Genomic DNA, 23440 nt, shown 5'->3' with positions numbered 1-23440 from the left:
AAAAAGAGAAAAAGAGATATTTCTGAATTCTATTTTCTGGTTAAGGAGATGTAGAATAGAAAAGAACAAATACAGACAGATAAGGAGATAGTTATGAGAGTGTTTTGATCTTCAGAACATTTTCTTTGACATTTCAGACACTTTCAATGTTTCTGATTTTCAGAGTCATAGATTTTTAAGGCTAGAAGCCAATGTGATTTTGTTTGATCTCCTGTGTAACACCCAGTATTTAGGCTTGTAAGGGCAATAGTGATTCTTTTGGAAGAAAATGCAAGTTTTTATCTTTTCTCTTGACTTTCTGAAAACATTCAAAAAAATTTTAGGAGGCAAATGGCTGATGTCATTTGCTTTCCCCCTGTGTGAAATCTAAATGTGTTTAGTTTTTACCAAGTGATTTTTGTTGTTATTGTTGTGGTTGTTACTTTGACAACAGTGAAATACAGACTGACCTGATGCAGTAATTTATTTCATTGGAAGCTGTGGGTAAGGTTTTTTGTTGTTCTTCTTGTGGAAAACAAGATTGCAGTTAGCTGTGAGGATTTCTGTTAATTTTTGTAAACTAAATACTTCAGCTGAAAATGTCAGAGGAGCCTAAGAGAATTAGAAACTCAGAAAAATTTCAAACCACTGGAGTCCCCAACTTTTCTCGAAGATGTTCTATACATCAGATGATGATTTAAACAAGTTTTAAACTAGCATAACTAAAAAAAAACCTAGCAGCTGTTCAATAGATGCTAGGGCAGGCCCATTATAAAATGTACTATGGTATGCCATAATGGTTAGGATACCAATATGTTCTATTTTTAGTACCATTGACTCAGTCATTTGAGTTCAAAAAATAAGCAGGGAACATCTGTTTATTGAAAGGATTTCCTCTATAGTAATTTCTTTCTCTATTCCATCCTTTTAAAAGTATTTCCAATCTTTTTTTTACTGGTTCTTTTCTGAAGATAATCCAATATATTTTCTAATATTCTGACACTGCATTAATTTTGTTTTATTATTAATATCTGATGCAGTGAAAAATTAAATATTGGCTGATGCTTCTTTAAAATTCTTGGGGTTGCTTTTGCTTTGTTTTTCTTAAGTTAAAAATGTTTGAGGTCTCTCCTTAAAGCTACTGTACCAAAGATCGTACTGCTGGAATTGTCAAAACAAATAGCAGCTTAACTGCTGTCCACGACTCTGGTCCAATATCTCTGTCAGAATATTTAACAGCTATTCAGCCAAATATTTGTAGAGCAGCTGTACCCCTAGTCGCACTGAGTCCTATTCCATCCTTCCTTTTAGCCTTGCTATGTGATTCATCTTTCTTCTTTTAGAATATTAGTCTATTTTTAAATATTGTACAAGAAAGCAACAGCAAATTAAAGGTAAACAGCTGCATATCAGTGTGATACAATTCTATACAATTAAAGCAATTTAATTATTTTCCAGAATGGATATGTTTGGGACATGGTGTGAAAAATGAAGCTGGGGGGAACATGGACAGACGGGTATGACTTTTTGATAATACTGGCAAGACCCCTACCCAATGAAAATATAGAACTTCACTTTGTTTCCTGAGGAAGTTCAACAGCATTTGCTTTTGCCCTCTGTATCACTATTTTTTTTCTTCTCTGGGCACTCCTTCCTAGAGGCGCCTAGCTCTAACTATGTTAGTTAAAGTAAGGCTCTGACCATATGTTAGCCAGTATGTTTATTCTTCACAAGATAAGGTGACTTATTTTACTTTTTCCCTCTAACCTACTTTGCTACGGGACCACTGAGGGAAGGATAAAGAGATAACAAATATTTGACAAATAATTTAAATCCTAGTCTGTACTTTTAAAGTATATTCAGAATCCTGCTTTGATATGTGGTCCTCTTAATCTTGTTGGGGTTCTGTTGTAGAATACAGCTCTGCCAGCATAGAGCAGGTTGCAGGATCTGACCTATGTTAGCAATTTTCTCCTCTGAGAGCCATCCTTGTTTAATTTTGAAACATTACAAATAACTGACTCTGTAAGCTAGCTAATAGTAACCTTCTCTTCACCTCCGGTAGCCTGTAGTAAGATGCATAAACAGTCATCACAATCCAATGCAAAACTGATAGTGTGAAAGTCACTGAGAAAGAAATATTGCAGTGGCTAGCTGTGACGCTACCAAGTATGATTCATATTTCTGATCTCAGTCCAGCTACTAGTGGGCAGGTGTCCACATCACAACACTGACGTAACTTGCACAGCCTGTCCCACCTTTGCTGAAGCTTGTACTAAAAATAAAGAAATAAATAAAGACACAGTTTGGCTTGTTGTCATGAATGAACTAACTCTAGCCCATAAAGATTGTTATCTACAGGTTAGGGTAAAGGCATTTCTTTGCAGTATGGAGAAATTTGTGGTGCCTTTCCCATTCTATATCACATCTGTGTAGGTAACAGTCTTCTAGTTCCAGGGTTACCAGGCTGGTTGGTGTGTTCTTGTGGTTGCCTTTGGATGATGGGAGAAAAGATTTTTATTATTGTTGGTTTAGCCCTGATAAGTCATTGTATTGTGATGGGGAGGATATCTTTCCCTTCATTCAAGTAATGAACTCTTAGGTAGTAAGAAGGTTCTTTACTTTGTGATATAATGGAGAGGTCAGGAAGAAAAATTGTTTGGATTTATTGTTTTTATTAAATTGTCACATTCTACTGTGCTAACTGGCTTTATTTTGTTTCTTAATTACTGCAATACAAAATAGGCTTTCTGTCTTTCCAGCACCTAAACATTTTCTTATTGCCAACCCACTAGTATTTTCAAGGAGTCTACTAAGGGATCTCAAGTGTAGAAAGATAAGCAGATGCAGAGGTGTTTGCAGGACCCTGATATTATTGTGAATATATGCAATGTAGAACTATATTAAACAGATCATTTGAAATGCTCTTTTTGGTAGACATTGACTTTTAACATCATGTTTACCTTTTAGATGATGCTTCCTCTGAAAATTTCCCTTTGGCATTTCCAGAACTAGATCAGCAGCTGCAGGTAACTTTTTTTTAACTACAGTTGTACTTCATGTTCACTGTATTTGTTATGATAAAAAAATCTCTGGTTGTTACACTAAAGTGAAAGTTTTCAGTGGTGCTTCTCTAACCTATTAACATTTAATAAAACTGTATATTTCCATAGAAGAAAACATTGTCTTTTCAAGATCTGCGGAAAAATTGATTTGGCATTTTTAACCCAATTGCAGGGAAATGACTATTTTAACAATCTCACCAGCTTTTAAAAATTTTTTTTCAATTCCTGTGCAAAACACAGCATGTACTGCTGCACTGCAATGAAGAGAGTTCCTGTGGTTTTGACAGGAGGAGGAGTGAGCCAGCTATTATATTCTTATGCCTACAGGCTGTGGTAAAACCGGTATAATCGGCTTTCTCTGGCACATTCCAAGAGAATGTAAAGGTGTATTTTGTAGTGCCATCTTATCTCTAATCTTACGTAACTAAAGCCAGTCATCAGGATTGATGAGAGCCTTCTCAAAGTTACTCTAGTTCATGCTGCATAGCCAGCAACCCTAATGGTTGCCCTAGTAGGTGTCTGTAGACAGCACAGGCTAGAAGTGGTGAAACCTTTTGTGACTGGTCCGATTTGTCAGCATAGCACAATGGAGCCCCGATATACTGGATAATCAGATGGCAGTTGATGGCAACTCTGCGGCTCACCAGGCACAGAGCCAGTTCTGTATCCAGGGATTATTTCCCTTTCCTCTGTAGCAGTTCTGGAGTGTTTGTTGGCTTTTGTAAACTACTTCAGATTATCTGTTTCCCAGGAGCATTTAGACTTCCTCTGATATTTCAATATGAAGGCAGTTGTTTCCTGAGTGTAAATTGAGAAAGGCATTAGCAGACCATGTTGTCCAATGATGTCATCCTTCCTGTCCCCATCAACTAGTGAGACAACACTGGAGGGCTGCTGACTTTAAGGACTGACTTTTCTCTCCTGCTGCTCTCATCAAAAGGATGACTGGGGAAGGAATTGAGGATGACAGAGACTCTTCTTGCTCTATCTCTCTAATCCTGAGAATAGGGGCAAGTTCCGTAGGTGTAACTAGGAAAGATTAAAGGAACGAATAGCAATTTAAGATTTGGGCTGAAAGGAACAGGGTGGTATGTTGGCCTTGTTATTCCACTGATCTTCCAGTGCAGCAAAGATGATTGATATTTTTTTCCCTCGGAAGAATTCAATTTGAGAAAAGCGATATCGTTTCATGGCTAAAGCACTGAACTGAAAGTAAAGAACCTGAATTCTGTTTTCAACTCTGTCAGTGACACATTGTGTGATCCTGGAGGAGTTGCTTCATCCTTCTGCTCATCTCTGAAATGAGGTTAATAATTTTTACCTTTTTTGTTAAAGAGCATTGAGATCCGTGGATGAAGACTGCTCTAAAGGAGCAAAGTATGATTATCATTACTGCTGGTAGTACATAAAAACAAAATTACTAGTGTTAGATGTAGGTACTTTACAGGCCAAGTGATGATTTTTTTATTAGCACTTTTATGACCCATTTCTGGAACATACAATGTAGTCTAAATATGTAATTTCATGATAGACTGAAATTGCTCCTCTGGAAGCATTCAAGTCTGTGGGATAAATAATAGCCCTTCAGTAAAAGTTTTTTAAGTACACACTAGAGCAATTCCACTAAGTACACCCTCTTGGTCTGTTAATTCCCTGACATTTTTTTCAAGAGAACCTTCCTTTACTCTCATGATCTCCATATGATAACAAATTCAAAGAAACAATCAAAGGCTTTGATTCAGATAATGTTCTTTTTATTATCCTTCAGAAACTCTGTTTGGTAATATTGAGGTAGTTGAAAAGATAACTTATGAGGACTATCTGGCTGACTCAACCACTCAGAAATATGAAGTTAGTGGTAGTGCTTCATCCTTTAGCTTTTCAAGCTTATGTGCTTTTTTATATTTAGATGCTTTTATGCCTTTCAACCAGAGACAGTTAAGTCAACATGGGTTCTGAGCTGATGCAGAGATAACAGTGCATTTAGCTTTGGCAATGAAAACTTGAATTTCCTTGCTTTTGTCAATCTGGATCACAGCTTAAAGTTATAACTACTTAATGCAATTACATTATGTTTATACTACTTTAAAATGTCAAACAAGCAATAACTTTAACAAAGTTATAATTTACCTAGTTACATTTTCTTATTGATTACTTTTTAAAATTGCTATAATCCAAACTGCTAAGGGTGTGTCAACCCTGTATAGCATGTGGTTGCAATTTATGTTAATGTAACCATACCATCTTTGAAACAGGTAGCTCCTGTATTACAGAAGCAAACTACAACATGGGCTTCACCAGGATCTGCAGAAGTACTGAATGGTGGTGTCCCTTGTCATTCCATCAATGCTTTTCTCTATCCCAAAGTTAGCTAGCATAAACCAGCACACATGAAGTGTCATGCAAATGAACCGTTCAATGAACTGTGGCATAGCAGCCTCAAATGCTTGAATTTGTAAGAATGCTGGTACATATGTTCATAATAAAAATATCACATCTAGAGCAACAAGATTTTCATCACCATGCCATAAATATAGTCAAAAGCATTTTTATTTTATTTAAAGAAGCAAACTATAAATGCAGAGTAGGTGGCTATATAATAATAGACACTTAAAAAAAAAAAAGTTATAACTTTCCAGGTTTCAAACATACAAAGAAAAATTTTGAAACATGTTTTAAAAACAAAACAAAACAAAACAAACAAACAAAAAGCCAAATTAGCTGATCTTCAGGTTGGATTTTGAAAGCAGCTTGAAAGCTATGTAAGTTCACCGAGTGACTTGGAAAATCAGAGCCTTAGAATTTTATGCATGCAGGCAGCAGACCACAGGCTGAGTACCAAGCAATTTGCACCTCTGTTTTAGGCTTCAAGGCCTTGTCCTTCTATGTTAGGCCCTGGCAGACAACTTGGCTGTTTGAGCAGAATTACCTAGTGTTCCCACTTTTCCTACCACGATCCTACCATACCTACTCCCTGGACACTGGTATCCGATGGCAGGGCAAAGTTCAGTGCAGCCTCCCCCTGACAGGGTAATAAACCCTGCTGTTCAAGCACTGGCGCCAACTTTACAGAGGTAAAGGTAGGATTGGCTGGAGAAAAGGTATTTCTAGGAGACTAACTGCAAATAGCTAATTCTCTATAAGGACTTTTACTAGAGGATGATCCTAGTTGAAAGTTACAGGTTCTTTCTGAAGAATAGAAATGATCAGTCTAGTGTTCTGATCTACTAGCTAGGTTCAGACCAAAAATGTTGTGTTTTCCAAGACCTTTTTGAATGTTACATTTTTCTCCTACTCTGAGAGGAAGAAATTCCAAGAAGCAATTTGTAAGAAAATAATATCAGTTCTCTAACTTAAAAGTTTTGCTTTTGTTGGGTTTTTTTGGTTTGTTTTTTTTTTTTTACTTAAAAAAAAAAAATTAATGTATGGTCAACTAGACACAAAAGCCCTGCATGTAAGAACAGAGCAGTTTAAGCCATATGCAGCAAAAGCCTGGTCTCTTTTGCAGCTTTAATATAAAAAAAACTACAAAGAAGTTCCTGATATGCTACCAGTGAAACAAAGCTTGTATTGGTAAACTTCTTTTTTTCAATTCCTTTTGTTTGCAGTATCGGAAATTATTTGCTTCCCACTGATGAACAACACTTTGAATGAGGAAAAAGCACTTATTTGGGCTTCAGTGTCATTTCTGCCCCGCCCTTGTGTAAGCAATGTGGTGGGTAGTGCAGCGAGGGTAGGCTTGCTACGTTTCTCGGTTTGTTATTGGGAAACATTAACCTTTGCCTTGTGTAAAAGCTGGACTGGGCCTTGGAAGGCCCTTCCTTGATTAGCTGCATAGTGGGTGGTGGCCCCTCTGACAGGCACTCTACTACGGGTTATCATCTGCTATATTTAGACACCTACATCAGCATCTAAGGCCTTCTTGTTTAGGTCACTGAATATATAGGAATGTATCTAGTGTTAAGTACCCGCTTTACTATACTCTGTGTGCTGCCTGTCCTGTTCCAGCATTTCCTGTGACTTGCTCAGTTCATCTCCCTCTTCTCCATCAAATTCTTTATTCCAGCTGGGAGTTTGATCCTGAAGAGGGAAGAACACAAGTCACATACAGATGCACACGGTGTCCTGTAATTCTTTATCATCACTTCTCATGAAATCATGAGCTTGAGAGAGGCATTTATGTCATATTTGTACTATGAATCTGTTGAGATCAATGGAATTAGATGACTGTTAAATTGCTGCAACAGAGAAAAGGCTCCAGCCATTTATAATATCATTTTTTTAAGTCAAGAGGTAGTTTTTCACACTTTAGTGGGAAATGTCTATACAAAAAAGCAATGAAAATATGAAAGGGACAGTTTGTTATGTGTGATACAAGCATTTAGCAGAAACCTTGTTTACTCTGGAACTTTAATAATGGAACTATTGCTTCTGCTGACTGCCAAGACTCTTGTTAGACACATACAAATTATTTTAGAAAGTTTAAAAGTATACTGTGTTTTTAAAGGGTATGCTCTATTTTTTTTAATATGTATTAAATTCCAAGAGAATTCCTAGAGTACTGTGGTACTCTACAATTAGATTTGATTGCTTATGAACTTGATAAGTAATGCTGCTGTGATAACTATGATCTTAGATTATGTAAGACATGGATGTTTACAAGTCAGAGCATCATACTAAGGTTAGGAAAGAATGGAAAAATCTCTCAGGAAAGGAGAGCAAAACTCTCAGATGCTCTCATCCAGTTGACTTGAACTGTTTGGAGGAAAGAGAACTGCTTACTTTCATAGTAAAACTAGACTAAACTAGATATATCCTAGACTAGATATATCCTAGGCTAGATATCTGGAACTGGTTCAAAAGTTCCAGTTGCTCTACAAAAAGTAGCTGCAATGTGCAGATATCACTCTTGCTTGGAATAATGTGGTTTCTTCCATCATGGAAGTGTACACAAGGCCATATAGTGAACATAGGCCATGTGCAAAATATTGGCACTGAACTTTCTGGTTTTCCAGAATAGTTTAGCTAAAAATTACCAAATTTACAAAAAGTGAGACACCACTCTTTACTTAGACCAGTGCTAAAGACTGCCTTCCAGATGAGTCCACATGCACAGCTGGCAAAACTGCATGATACAATTTTTTCTTCAAAATTCAACCTTTTCAGGAGAAAGTTTTGATTTTTTTTCACAGTAGAACCAAAAAGTAAATGCAAACAAATGAAGGTGAATTAAAAAATAAACTGTTTTGAAGTTTTTGAACACTTGGGTGACACTATCAACTATACAACTTTTGTGGATATGGAATGCTGATATTCATATGGTAAGGCAAAACACACTTTGACATGTGAGTGAAGCAAAAAAATTACTGAAAACTGTCCTTTTGTGCACCCCAGTAAAGATTTTAATTAGAACAGCTCCTTCAACCTATCTTAAAAAACAGGCAGAACAGCTCAGCTTTCTATTTCTTCATGAACTGCCTTTGCATATCATCTTCCAACATCTATCATATCTGGATTCCAAACAAAAAATCTAAATAAACAATGCATATGTCTTGTAAAGATGTACATACATATATGCAGCTACAGAATAGCCTATAACAGGAACTCTTCATGTCTACTTGCTGGATTCTGTTTGTCAATGTCATAGTGAGTTAGTCAACAAAACACAAGGAAAAATCAGACCTTGTTGAAAATCAGGCATAGTAGGATAAACCACTAGTATGACTGAAAGCCGTTGCTTTTGTACTAGCTTTGTGAACAAAATCAGAGATGCTGTGTGCGCATATTTTGCCAGCACAGGAAAATGAGGGTGGATGACACTGAAGCCTGAAATAAGCAAGATTAAAAGTAGCAACTGTTGCCATTAAATATAACTTTCTTTGGCAGGAATGGTTTTTGCTTATGTAGCAGCTATGCTTTTATATATATTAATTTATGGACGGGCAAGATACTTCATGAAGTAATAAGCTCGGGCTGTCCTAAGGAGAAATTAAAGTATGGCTGTTGGCTTCTGAGTGAAAAAAATATATACTTTGTTGAACTTTATTAAGGTCTGTTGTAATTAGTCACCTGGGTAAACTAGTGAACTCGTACCAAAAAAATAGGATACAGACTTCATGGTTGAAAAGTGCTCTCTACTGGGAATTCTAGTTCTTTTTCTCTGCCACGGGAATGCCATCAGGGTAGCATCTGCAACACTTCCCATGGCCTGGCCACAGGCATTCAAAAAAGTCATTCCAGGTGGAATGGGGAGCAGAGAAAATCTGCTTGAATAAGCTAGGGAAAATGGAAATTTCATCTAGGATGGCTTAGAGGAATGCAGCTTTACCGAGACATAGGTCTTAGAAAGTATATGACAGCCCTCTATAAGTACATCTCGGGTAAAACAGGTAGGACAAAGAACCACCATTTGAATGAAAGGTAGTGCTGGCACAATAAAAGACTTACAAACCTGTCTTCAATGAAACCAAACTGGAAGTGATAAAAATGTTTCTAATCCTTGTTGAGGGTCTGGACCAGTCTTACAACTGAGGCAGGGGACTTCAGTTTTTCTAAGACAGAACTGGGCAAGCCTGTGAACTGTAGGATTTGCTTCTGACAACAGGGGACTGGACTCTCTGAATTTGCAGGTTCCTCCTATTCCCATTTAGATGAGTATGGGCTAGTCCAGTAACTGTTACTGTTCTGTTATTGTTTTCTTTTCTGCAGAATATGTTAATACTGTAAATGTCTGCTGGCTAGCTGGAGCTACCCCTTTGGAACAAGCAAGTTTTGCCTGTGTTGTTGCATTTGTTTTTCAGGAGTTTGCCCTGCCATCTTCTGAAAATGCTTCTCTTGGTGGGAACAGATGTATCATTAATTCTTTGCACTCTTGTTTATGTTAAAAAAGTAGGCTGTTTGTTAGACATGGATAAAATAATTTCTCTGTGCTTTTGTGTTGGCTTGCATTTTCTGATGGGTGGCAAAGAAATGACCAGACTTGTATCTCTCCATTTTTTCTTGTGATTGCAGCAGAGGTGTTTGTTAAATAATGAATGCATAAGCCTGTTTCATGTCCTACTGGCCAGAAATTACTCATGGACATTGTAGGTACTATCTCCAAAACCTTTCTTAGAAATTTCAAAATTACAAAAGGGCAAACCAAATTGTCTGGTCATCTAGTCATATAAAAACATAATCAAATTTACATTTTAAAGTAAAAAGACACTCAAAATTTTAAAAGTTCTTGATATAGTGCTTGATAGCATCAGACAAGATTGAAAAGAATTGTATGAACAGAATATTAGTAAACTGAATGCATCTTTTGTTGTCAGTTTATTTTGAGTGATAAAATATCAGTGTAAGAAAAAAGGACACTGAAGAGGAAACAATGATAGGAAGGGGTTTGAAAGTCAGCAACTGGTTCTAAGTGGGAATTAGATACTAAGTCTCAGCATAACTACATAATTTTTAGCTCTCTATATATATCTTTTGAGTGGGAAGCTGGAATATAGAAACTGAATGCTGCTTTAATTTTTAAACTGGTTTGAACCAGCTAGATTTGTGGAAACTAAGTTGGAAGCAAAAGCGAAGGTTTTTTTCATTTGAAGTATCACTGTTTGGGGACTTTCCCCTGGGTACTGTTCAAAATTGTTTTATTGTGACGCATTTGTTGTTTGCTGATCTCTGGTAGATACCAGAGATGCTACTTTGGCTCACCCTTGCATTCTTGGATTAGAGCACTGAGACTTCTATATTCTGTCTTGTTAAATTTATGCTTATTATTTTGGTGGCTATATGAATGGTCCTATTGCTCATCCACAATGAAATGTAATTAAAAGCCCTTTCCTAGGGACCAGATTCATCAAGTAATGGACTGCCCTTTCCCTGGGTTTCCAAATTCTCCAGGCTCAGAGAGAATGAAACAACGTGCTATGAAGCAATTCTGGCACAGCATTTTTACTTTTAGAACATGGAAAATGAGTGTCTGTGTTAAAATTTCAGTGAAGAACCACATACCATCTACAAGTACTTGCAAGGTCCATACATTAGTTACATCTGTTCATTGGGGTACATCTGAAGCCAACTTACCCGGCCTCCTGGATAAAAATATTTTTAATTTTTGTCTCTGAATATGTTTAGTAAAATTTAAATTTCCAGTTTAGCTAAAACAAAGGTTTACAAGATCATAAATAGGAAAAGTCTGAAGACTTGTGCTTTTCTTTTTCTAACAATGACTTTGAAGGAATATTATGCTACAGAGAAGAGTCAAAGTAGGACAACAAGAAATAAAAAATAATCTACTTATATTGTGAAAAGCAATTGGATGTTCTTTAACTGGACAGTAAAGGAACTATTTTAAGTGCTTCCTTTTGCTTCAAACAGGTGGTTCGAGCATGCTATTTGGAGTTCATTTACAGTCAATTGCTTCATGGCTAATAACTTAAAAATACTACACTTCCTGAAAGTGTTATAGCCAAAATGTGACAGTCAAGCCTGAAGTCTGAATTAAATTACATTCTTTTTAAGGAACAAAAAGCACTGACATTTAACCAAACTGTATTTTCAAGATCTTGGTTGAAATTTATATGAGGAGTCCCAGGACAGAGTGGTTTTATTTGATGTATTTATTACCTCCAGTGTGCATTGAAAAAAATTAAAATCTTGCTGCAATAATGTCGGTATTTAGCTTAGGAGGTACAGTGCTTTTGCCTTCACTGTGTCTTTTTTATCTGATTTTTTTTTTTTAGTGGTTGTCATCCTTATACTCTCAATCTCACCTGCACTTCTCATGGAAATTTGAAACACTTTTTGCAAATATAGCTGATTTAAGTCTCATACCATTTCTGCTAACTAAGTATATCCCCTTCTTCTACAGTAAACAGAGATGCAGAGAAACCGGGTATGATCTTGAGCAAACTACTTACAGCTTGAGGCATTGTGGGATTGAACCCATTGTGAAATCTTGGCTGCACTGGAGTCAGCAGTATAACTCCTGTTGAGTCCAGCAGAATCAGCCCCAGTGTCCCAGTTCATGGTCCTGCCCCATTTAGTAATAAACTGGAATAAGCATTGCATCTATGAAAAAAAGAGTGCTTAGTCAATAGCTTTCCATGTCTTTTCTTCTCATCTTGCAGAATTGGAGAATAAGAGCTTGTTTGCACTCAGATTACCCTTCTGCTTAGTGCTGCAGTTCCTGCAGTGAAAACACACTCATGTATTTTATGGGTCTGACCAATGCATAAACTTTAGCATTCTTATATCACTGTAGCTGAAAAAGAGGCAGGTAAGGGAGAAATCTTTTTTTGAACAATCTTTAGGCATACTTTGCAAAGTTGACAAGGAAAGTTCTGAAAATCCTTACACAGTTTGAAGGTTTATGCATGTTCTTATGCAGTGAAGTGATTTTCTCCCTTCCATGAAAGGCCATCACTAGGAATATTTGGCTGTATCCTGCAGTTGGGGAGGGGAATCTTTACATATTCTCACAGGAATTATGATAAATATTGTATCATTCAAAAGCAGTATATATATATTTTTTTCTTCTTATTTTCTTAAAGCCACTGCCTCCTTGTCATGACTCTAAGGAATCTATGCAGGTGTACAAACAGCACTGCAAAATAGCAGAAGAATACCATGAGGTCAAGAAAGAAATTGCTCTGCTGGAAGAAAGAAAGTGAGTAATTTTCCTGAAGTATTTACTGTTGTATATTCTCTTTGTAAAATCCTGTTTTAAACATGAGGGTTTCACATGATATTTTCTGACCTTATACCGTCTGCCTGCCAGTCACAGTACAGCACAACAGTTAGGCCATTGGTCCATAGGATCAACTGGGGCCACTAAGGACACAGAGTTTTCATAGTTCAGGGCTGTCAGTTACACAGATGTCCCTTAAAACCTTCATTGACAGGCTCCAGGTCATATAACAATCTAGTTCAGCTGGTGCGAGTCCCCTTTTTAGTTTTAGGAAATTTTTTTCCATTTAACTTTACACGTTTTAATGAAGAACATAATTAGGTTAGGTTTAGAGTTAGGTTTAGAGTACTTGACAATATTAGTAAACATTTTTTCTGTGAGGTGCATTGACATTTTAGGTGTTCATATCCAAAGTGCATAAGCTGGAGACTTTTTTTCTTGTCTATACTCACACCCCTGTCATCTTTGCATGACTGTTAAATGGCAAAGTGCACTCTGTGACTCTTGGTTCCTTTCCACAAGAAACTTGAAAAAGAAATTCAGAAAGAGAAAAGAGGGTGAGTCGTGAAAGTTTCTAACAGACAACCAAGCCCAAGGAATAACAGTTACTGCTAAGTAAACTTTCTCTTTCAAATGCTTTTTTATTTTTGCATTCACACTGAAGGTGACTTCAAGCAGTGTTGCCTTCCTCAGGGAGTTACCTCAAGTGTCGATCTCTGAGAATTCTTGTGAAAATGAAGACCACACCATCATTCTTCCAGATCCTGCTTGAACAGAAACATTTGTAATATAGCAACAGGGGTCAAAAGAGCTCTGTTGCAGAGTGGGCTCTGAGTAGAAGGTGGACCACTGTGTCTGTTTCATAGCAGTCTTCACACAGCTGACCAAGCAGTTCAGCCAACTTTGCATCCATGGGAGTCTTCAGCTGCAGAAGCAAAGTGATGGGTGGGGAACTGGTGAAATCCTGTAGTCTTACAAGATAGCCAAAGATGTCCTTGAATCCAGACTATGCAGGGTAAGAAAGTGACACTTGTCTTTATCAGGGTTGATGGCTACAGGCACAATATAGTTAGTTGTTGCCTAAAGTGTCGGAACTAGGTGAGGTTTCCCACTACAAATCCCCTTCCAGTGTAGGACCTGCATAGCACTCAGTTGCTGACAGACTGGTGCAAAAGTTAAAAAAGACGACAAAATAACCACAAGAGATTAACACTACATTGTCCCAGTGTTTGCATTTGATTTATCATTAATTAAACTTGGCCAATCAAAAGTAATTTGTGTTTTTAAAAAGATGTAGAGAAGGTAATTAATTCAAATAATTTTGCAATGATTTGTCAAATTTGATTGCTTACATGTGTATTTAGCAACCAAGTGAATTCAGTGGAAACCATGTGTGTTTGTCTTCTCTGAAAATCCAGATGGAATATAAAATATTAAATGGTTGTTTAAGTACTTAACTTTAGATGCATAAATTCAAAAGGTAGCCTTAGATCATTTGGTTTGTAGAGTCTACTAATATAAATGCATTATTTTTACTGACACATCCCTGAATCAGTTATGCACATTTAAAAAGTAAACTTGGAGCCCTTGAAAACTAGACTTGTGTACATATTTTTGCATTTGCTAGAATGAAAAAAAAAGCCACTTTGTTTACCTATGGGGTCTGTGGTACTAGCTGAATTAGAAATATTTTGCTCCTTGGCAATGGCAGTTAAATGCACAAAATTGTTTACCTGAGCTCAAAACTATCCTGATCAACCTCTGAGCCCAAAAGTCAGGCTCTCAGCAGTGGTTATCCTGGATGAATTAAGGGGCTTCAGGCTCGCATTTTCCTTCATTCCACCAGTGGATGTCAACAGTGGAACAATGTGAGGAAGCTCACACCACTGCTACCATTGCTGAACCTGTTCTGTGGATAGAAGATTTGATGCCCCAGTAAATATATGTTAATACAAGAGTGGCTGAATAAGGCAGCATATAGAATGATATTGTGATTCTTATGTGCCTTCAAATTCCATATTTGTGGCCTAGATATTCACATGCTGTGTAGCTGTGAAATGCCTAAACATGACAAATATCAGTGCAGCACCTTTCACCACCTTCCAAATCTCTTAATCTGAAGAAGTGATGCTACAAGCACTGGTATTGAAGATGCTTAATTTCCTGCAGCTTGGTGCACTGTGGTTATTTGATTTTGATGTTTAAAAAGCTGCAAGTGCCAACAGAAGCTTTTTTTTCTCCAGACGGGAACTATTTATGACTCCATCCTCCAGGTAGCTTCTCCATTTTTTAGTATTTGGGAGGAGGTCTCATGATACTGCCTTTCACCTTTGGGTAGCAGCCTGTTTTTATAAAACCTTCCAGAAACTAATTGGGACCTCTTCAGCACATGAAGTTTGGTTGAAATTGGAAGGTGGATTAAAAAGTTATTAGGACACATATACTTGCACACTCATGTAAGCGTACACAACCTGAACACATTAACCTTGATTTTTATATAAAACTAGATAGAAAGGGAGTATAAGTGTGGAGGTGAAGGAGTAAGTAAGAAATAAAAGAGAGTTTTGGTCTAGTGATCACTGATTTATATCTAAAAACGTTCTCAACAGTTACAGTTTGAAAGTTAAAGAAAGTTTATGGGGTAGCATATGCTGAATGAAGAGGAGTGGATTACAATGGCCCGTGTGGCATGCATGTTGAATATTCCATTCTCAGAAGGGGAGGATGCTCTGACTTTTCTAAAAAGTCTGATGAGATGTACAGATTTTAGCCTCAAAAGCAGTTACAATCAAATTGAAAAGATGGAGTTTGCAGCTTTCTGAAATTTGCCCCTGTTGCAGGTGTTTTTATCTTCTTCTACATTTGAATTTGAATGTAAGGAAGTAAAGATTCACGATCGCCTAATACACCTACTATCTATTGTCAGTTTCTTTTAAATATTGTTTTTATAAAATGGACAAAGATAGAGTTTCATCCCTTGTAATGGGAACAAACAATTTGTGCAGCGTTCTTCAACGTACATTTTTAGCAAAGGCAACCAGAAGTGCTGTTGGATGGTACCCCTGCCAGTGCTCTGAAATTCCTCTCCACAGATCAACTCACCAGTGGAATTAAAATGTCAAGTCTCACCTCACAGTGTGTGCTCCTGTGGTGCCTACTGGTAGTACACTCTGCACACAGAATACTGAAGACAATGATTGTCAGGAAAAGAGCAGAAAATGAATTGAGCAAATATTTTTGATTTGTTGGTCAGAAGGAAGAAATAATGTTAAGTTAACCTGACATAAATGACTGTGCAGGTATTGGAGCTTTTTAGTAAAACAAAAATTGGAATAGTGTTCATTCTACTTTAAATTTTTGTTCCAACCTCCAAAGTTCAGTGTAACCTTTTATACATGAAATAATACATGCAAGTATATTTCTAAAGGAGGCATCTTTAAGAAATAGAAAGTTGAATAACATTCTTTTAAAATAGTCAAAAACAATTACTCTTTTGCAACTTTTCAAAGGCTTTTGATTCTGCTTATCTTGACTTGTCTCTCACTGTAGTGTGAAGATCAAGTACGTCTGAAGTATAGAAAGGCAGTGGTGTAATGACGAGGGTTGCTTTTCATCAAGGCAAGAGCAGAGCTTATTTGCTCTTTTCTGTTGTATGCAATGTAGATGGCAAGAGAATATGCTAGGCTGGGAGTGCGAGAGAAGGCAACAACTATTTCACAAGAAAATGGGAAATGTGAGAGAGAAACCGAGGTTGCAGGTTCAAAAAAGGGAAAATCAAAGGACAAAACAAATAAAGGGAGAAGAAGTTACTCAGAAAAAAGACAAACAAAAAGAAGGAAGAAATTGAAAGAATTTAAAAGAACATTGTGTAGATATTTTGCTGATATAAATAATCATAGCTTGCTTTGCTGTCTTCACTCTAACACTTTGCTGTCTTCACTTCCCATTTACGCCAGCAATATCTAGTACAGGGGACAAAATCACTCTGGAATGGAAGACAGGATTGAAAAGGAAGAAAAGGGTGTGGAAGCAAGAACACACCACATTTAGGTCACAGAATGTAATTTAATTTATGTTCCAGAAACACACATGTATTTCCATAACAGATGTTTTTGGGTATCTAAGTTTGGGTGAAAGGGATGGGATGGCTGGTTATTTTGAGCACTTGTTATATTGCTATTACTAGATAATGACCCTGGATTATGTAGTTAAATATTAGAGTTGCCATGGTTGCTAGCTATATCTTATATTCTTAGCACTGGCTGGTTTTCTCTTTTTCCTCCCCCAGACAATTCTAATATAACTCTCCAGAAAATATCATTTGATCACCACCTGGTTTAGGATCACTAATTTTCTTTGCCATGGATATGATTTCTTTTCCTCCTTTTACACATATTACAGTAGACATGCAGTGATGTCTGCTTAATTTTGTGGGATCCTTCTGTATGCTTTAGCATGCTCTTGTGACCAAAGGACTGCTTCTAAGGTCTCAAGTCCAGATGGTTTCTCCAGGTACACTATTTCTGGAGTGTCTTTTACGACACTGTTGAGACAAGCAGTCTTCAGACTTTCAGGTACTGCAGAAAAAGATCGGTGTAAACCATAAAGGCAACCTTTTATCTTAATAATTTTCCCATTCTAGACCTGATTTTTCATCATCTCGCGTGTATCCAAAATACATGTTACTTGCCAAATAGTGGAATTTACAGCTTTTCTAATACAAAGAGAAACCTCAACTTGCCCTATTGCAGTGATGAATATTTATGGACCTTTTATGTGCTGGCATCTGAGACATATTTTCATTTACATTAAAACAGGCTGTCTCATTGTTTTAAAAATTAATTAGTAGACTTTGGACGCGCAAGTTCAGTCTCCTCAGACACCAATTACCTTACACGGTCTCATGATTCCTCCTGACGTGAAAGCCATGTCAGCTATGGGAAGAGTAAATGACCTTATGGCCACCAGAATACACAGATACATGTTAGCTGGGAAGAAATGGGTAGTACCACAGATGCATGATCCTGAATACGTTGTTCACAACAGGAGAAAGTCAAGTCTGCCTCTTTGCACTGTGGAAGCTGTTTTCCTTGAGTCCACTCCATCTCCAAATACACTTAATCTCCAGATAGTTTATCTATCTGCTTCGTCTGTCACTTTTCTTGGTATCTATTCATTGTGACTGTTACAGTAAAGGATCTCTGTTATCTGCATGGTCAGTCATTAAGGCCAGGACAAGAGAAATATAATTTCCCTAAGACCATACTGGGTTTTTCTCCTGCTCTGGTGTGGCTTGTGGTTTATTGGTTTATGATGTAAATCACACTTGACTTCCCTTCCCACCCAAACCCATCCCCAAAAAAGAACACTTAAAGTGTACATTACAGATTGTCTCAAAGCTTCAAGTACCTCAGCACCATTTTAGAAAATACCTTATCAATGCTGTTAATATTTAAACTCAGGGTAACCATTAACAGAAAACACAGATTAAACAGTGCTAGATGTATTTATTAGGCATCCATAACAAAGGCTAGATGGTGCAAGAGCTTAGTATGGTGTTCTTTAACCTCTGGAAGCTAAGTTCAAATCCTGGATTAGATCAGAAGCAAATGTTAGTTACTGTCCTCATCCTTTTGTGAGCTTCATAAACCACACCATTCATAACATTTAGCAATTCCCTGGTACTCTAATTTTAGATCTCTGGCAGGCTGGCAGTATTTGCCTGAAACATCACCCTACCCTGTAAACAGGTGTTGATCCTGATGGGAAGGGAATAAGTAGGTTCTGCTGACTCAGAAGTGGGCAATTTTACTCCCTCAGTCCAAGGATGTGGACTACATCAATGAGTATATTTTGATTTGAATGCATTTATATTTTGTTTAATAGCAAAGATAAATCCCAGGGGAAAAAAGAGTTATCTGTGTTGCTTGAGTATTACTGGAGAGCAGCACGAAAGCCGTGCCTGCACATAGCCTCATCTTACCAAATCAGGACTGACATTCATTAATAGAGCTGTCTGAGTTTGCATACTGTCTGTGCCACTCCTGGCTCAAGTCCAAATAGAGTAGTTAGTACCTTTCCTTTACACTTACTAAAAGTCCCTGTGGAAAAGGTTTACCTGCTTTTAAGATGCTGATTACTGATTAGTGTGTTCACTGTATCTCCCTTTAAGAACCTTGTTAAGTGTAAGAAAAGTATGGAAGAATGATTCTGAATTAATTTGTTTGGAACACTTCTGAGTAACAGCCTGTAATTTGAAAGAGCTTAATTTAATCCTTCAGTCCGGTATTGCACCAGTAGAATAATTGCAAAGAAATATTGCTGAAGCTCTCTTTTGGTCCCAAGAGACAAAATTCTTCTAGAGGAAGCCCTAAGAGACTGAAGTGATTAAGGCTGCTGGACTTGTAAAATCTCGTTGTCTCTAAATGCATTTCTCACCCTTTAAAGCATACATGCAATTACTCCTTCGTGGCCTATAGTCCCATTAATAGGAGCTGGAATATCAAACTGTCTAGCAAGATTGGTTCATCTTGGCCAGTTTGAAAATTGGTTGATCTAGCATGGCCCAAGCAAAGAGAAATGAACTTGTTAATGGCTTGCTGCTTTTAAAATTGTTACAACTCTGTTGTGCCAAATGTTAATAGAATTCTGCTGAACAAAAATATGCTCTTGATATTTTCTCATGAAGAGCTGATTGAATATACCTTTCACCTGGTGAAAGGGAAGAGAAGAGGCTTTGCTGCAGCATAGCTGCTATGCATTACCTCAGTGGTATAAAACAAAGCCAACGTATTTAGCTACAGGAGGGTTTCTATATCCTTCAACTTCTGGATGATTTAAAATTGCTGTAATGGCTAATTCTTCCCTTCTTTTTTTCTGTATGGGAAACACAGTTGGAAGAAATGAGTGTGCTGGGAGTCTCTTCTAACTTGTGTCTCCTTGAACTGCAGTAACTGTGACCATAAACAGTCAGCTAAACCATGGGCAAACTGCTATCACTGAAAGCTGTAGTAAAGACAGAGGAAGATCAAACCGATCCTAAAAGAAGGCCACATAGAAGTGTTTTTCAAAACCCGGGTGCTTACAGCTTTGCTGCTGTAAGTGGTAGTTTTGCAGCTATAAGTAATGTAAGTGATCAGCAAATACTGAAATGTTATCGTTTCATGGATACTCTGACCTGTGGCGATAGAGTTACTGATCTGTAGGAATTTCCTGTCTGAAAGCACTGGTCTAGCTTGACAAGAGGGCTCCTTTAAAGACTGCAGCAAAAGCTATCCACTTTGAAGGCATTATGTCTTCCCACTGATGATCTACAAGCATTGTTTTGACATGACTGAGAAATAAAGTCACAGGGCTATGAACAGTTAAAGATTAACTAATCTCTGAGATAGAATGATCGGAAGAACTAAGAACCTTTTAGAAAAGACTTCCTGTAGCAGGGGTGAATGAGTGATTTGACTTAAAGGGGGAAAAAAGCAGAGGCCAGGCTAGCCTGCTGGGTAGCTAAGTGGAGAGCGATTAGATACCCTGTGAGTTACTCATGCCTTCAGTGTGTTTTGTTTTAAGAGCTCTTTTATCTTAACTTGTGCTGATGTAATTTCAGTTGATACTGTACAGGAGACTCCAGCTCCTGGCCAGCTCTGGGAATACAGGGCACTGTGTGACTCCAGAAAGAAGCAACAGCTTGAATCCTCATGTGTCTGCTCTTAAAAAGACCAGGAGGGGTCAGGTTTGCAGCTTTATCACTCTTCCTCAGCAGTAGGACTAAGGACTGAGCATAAACACATTATAGAAACAATCTATGTAGTTCAGATTCATGTGCCTCGTATTTACTAGAATCGTTTTTCTTCGTAGCAGAGAAAAGGAAACCAGGCGTACTTCACAGAATTTACTGATAAAGCTAACCAACTGAGCAAAACCCCTCTCGCTCTCTTTCAGATATGTTTAGTATTGAGAGAAAAATGAATTGTTATTCTTCAGACAAAATATTAGCACGTGGTCTCCAAGAACTTGATTCTCCCCTATGAACTGCATATTCAACTCTTATTGAAGTTAGAGATACTTGAAGGTCCACAGCATTTTACAGATTTGGTCGCTGAACAGCAAACCTATCAGAGATTTTGGCAGCTTCATCTTTTAAAGGGAAAAGGAGGACTCTAACAAATTAATTTTCTAGGTCTTTGTTTCACAAGAGCTCAAGTAATACCGTGTTAACACCTATAGTCCAGCTTTAACCTAACACACGACAACAAATTTTTGCATGCTGCCATTTTTAATCTTTGGGTTTTTTTCATAATTGTCAGAAAGGAGCTGATTGCCAGGCTGGAACAAGTGGAAAAAGAAAGCATGGATGCTGCTCAGCTGGCGAAGGAGTATGCAGAACTGACAGAGGAGAACCGAACACTGAAGCTGGCCCAGACGCAGTGTGTAGAGCAACTGGAAAAGCTCAGAATACAGTACCAAAAAAGACAGGGGTCCTCATAACTCTCAACTAGCTTATGTGAGGCAGTTACTACAGGATTGGTCCTGTGCTGGAAAGAGATTTTAAAATAAAGGTCTGTTTAATATGTTATAATACTTTACTACAGATACAGAGTATGTAGAAGTCTATATTTGATTTAATGCTTGCCAGCCAGTAGCTTAATATAATGGATATTTCATCCATTATATAATGGATATTTTATTTCAAGTAACATAATTGAAGTTAATCTATCCTCATTATATGTTCTAGTAGATCAGGTTTCCTTTCTAAACATATTTCTTCCAATTTAAGAAGATATGGACACACTAGAAAATGATATAAATAGTCTCTGTGTTGGGAATTTGGACCATACTAAGGCATACAGCAGGGACAATGTTAATATATGGAATACATGTATCTTAATTTTAGTTTGGTGAAGATTTTTTTAATTATTTTCCTCATGCCTAAAGTGTTTGGAAGTTATCTTAACACAGATCTCCTCACTGGTAAAAATTATACTTCATTATTCCATGTCAACTTTACATTGTTGTATAAAATCTGAGAAATTGCACATTAAAAATTGAAGTAACATAATTATTTTTTATCAAACAAGTGTACTGGCAGTAATAGTTTGCAAGTTATGAAATTAAAAGGAAGCAGATAAGATCAACCTTTCCTTCCTCAAGCATAAAGATAGCTTGAAAGTCTCTTTATTGTACTTTTTGGCATGCAAGAAATGAAAAATTAATATATGAGTATCACATCATAGTTTCCACTGAGAATATGTCAGTAAAAGTACTGTGAGGATATTTTGTTCTTATTTTCCCATCTGTTTTGAAACATAAGTGGCTGTAAGTAGGGACAGGAGTTCCATGATACACAAATGACCTGGAAGTAAAATGTTAGTTTTACTTGCTCTATTTATCCCTGTATTTTCCTAGATCAACTGAAAATTCTTTGTTATACTTCCATTTCTATTCATACAGTATTTTTTTCATTAAAAGCGGATATAGAAAAGCCATTTTATGTTCTGAATATTCTTAAATCACCCTGTATTTTTAACTCTGCTTGCAGATGCAGCTTGTTACATCTTCATGAGGTTGGAATTCAACTTGATGTGTCATTAGTACTGAAATGTGTCTTAGTAATTGAAAACTGGGAACTTAAGATTTCTGCCAGAACTTTTGCTTTGATTATTATCACTAATCTATTAAAAAAATGGGATTTTATTTTAATCAGAACAATTCCTGGGAAAGTCTTTTGACACCAAAATGTTCCCCTGTAATTCCGGCAGCAAAGGTGACAAAAAATACAAGATGCCTTTTATTTCTCTGTGATAACTACCTACAGTATTCCCTGCAGATGAAAACAGTCTCCGCATTACTACAAGCACCTGACACTGCAGTAGGAGAGTATGAGGAGGTAGCGGGAGAGGACAGCCTTGTCTCCACTTCTCCTGCTGAGCTGTAGGGGCAGGGGCACTGCTTACTCCCTTACCCTGGCCACTGTGGAGACACAAAAGGAAATCACCCACTCTGAGGCATGTGCTTTCTGCTGGGATGCTCTGCAGGCAGTATAACGCTGTATTTATTCCTCTTTCTTTGTTATCTGAGGGTCCAATTTGCACTGTATCTTGTGAAAGTTGAAGAGAAAAAAACCATAATGAATAAAAAACACTTGGGATAGCAAGCCTGGGAATGCTGGAAAAGCCTTGTCTGAGTTTTGCGCTGATGGGAAACATAACCTGTACAGACTTCAGGATTTTGCTTTGAGCACAGGATGCTGCATAATCTGAGATATATAATTTTTATCTGTATTTATGTGTTTTGAACAACAAGATTGTCATTTTCAAAATTAATTTGCTGATTTAGTCACAGATTTTTCTATCTAGCTTTGGAAACAGCCAGTCTGGTGATTTCAGTGAATTCATTGGAAACTGCACAAAGTACATAAAATGATTTCATTAGCAGAGTGACTTTGGATGCAGATAGATCAGACAGCAGAACTTTACTTATAGATAACTTTGTTCACCTTTAAATTTTCTGTTTAAGTGCAGCCATTATGTTTTAGATGTCAGACTAATATCAGATCATACTCTTTGAGAAAAACCTGAGGAACAGCCAAAGACATGTGGAGAAGGAAAGCTGGGCATCATTTGCGACACAGCGATTTGAGAGTAGCCAGGGAATATGGCTTTTCTAACCTATAGAGACTGACCAGTATGGAAGTCTTCAGGAAACATTTTTACAGGTGTACAGA

At 37.2% G+C, this 23440-nt stretch overlaps 1 protein-coding gene across 3 annotated transcripts in view; it reads left to right on the top strand.

The window, feature by feature from the left end:
• The window catches only part of MAP3K7CL (MAP3K7 C-terminal like), a 31996-nt gene extending 9126 nt beyond the window's left edge, over nucleotides 1–22870 (top strand). For all 3 annotated transcript variants that reach the window (XM_052794930.1, XM_052794929.1, XM_052794928.1), the window contains 3 exons: nucleotides 2950–3008; nucleotides 12584–12699; nucleotides 21024–22870. In XM_052794930.1, coding sequence (XP_052650890.1) covers nucleotides 2950–3008; nucleotides 12584–12699; nucleotides 21024–21204 — 356 coding nt within the window. In that variant the 3' untranslated portion in view covers nucleotides 21205–22870. The remainder of the gene's footprint in view (nucleotides 1–2949; nucleotides 3009–12583; nucleotides 12700–21023) is intronic.
• The last annotated feature ends 570 nt before the right edge of the window (nucleotides 22871–23440 follow it).

Source organism: Harpia harpyja, chromosome 8, assembly GCF_026419915.1.
Source record: "Harpia harpyja isolate bHarHar1 chromosome 8, bHarHar1 primary haplotype, whole genome shotgun sequence".
NCBI lineage: Eukaryota > Metazoa > Chordata > Aves > Accipitriformes > Accipitridae > Harpia > Harpia harpyja.
The sequence above is the reverse complement of the archived record's forward strand: the minus strand, read 5'-3'. Positions and strand labels throughout refer to the sequence as shown.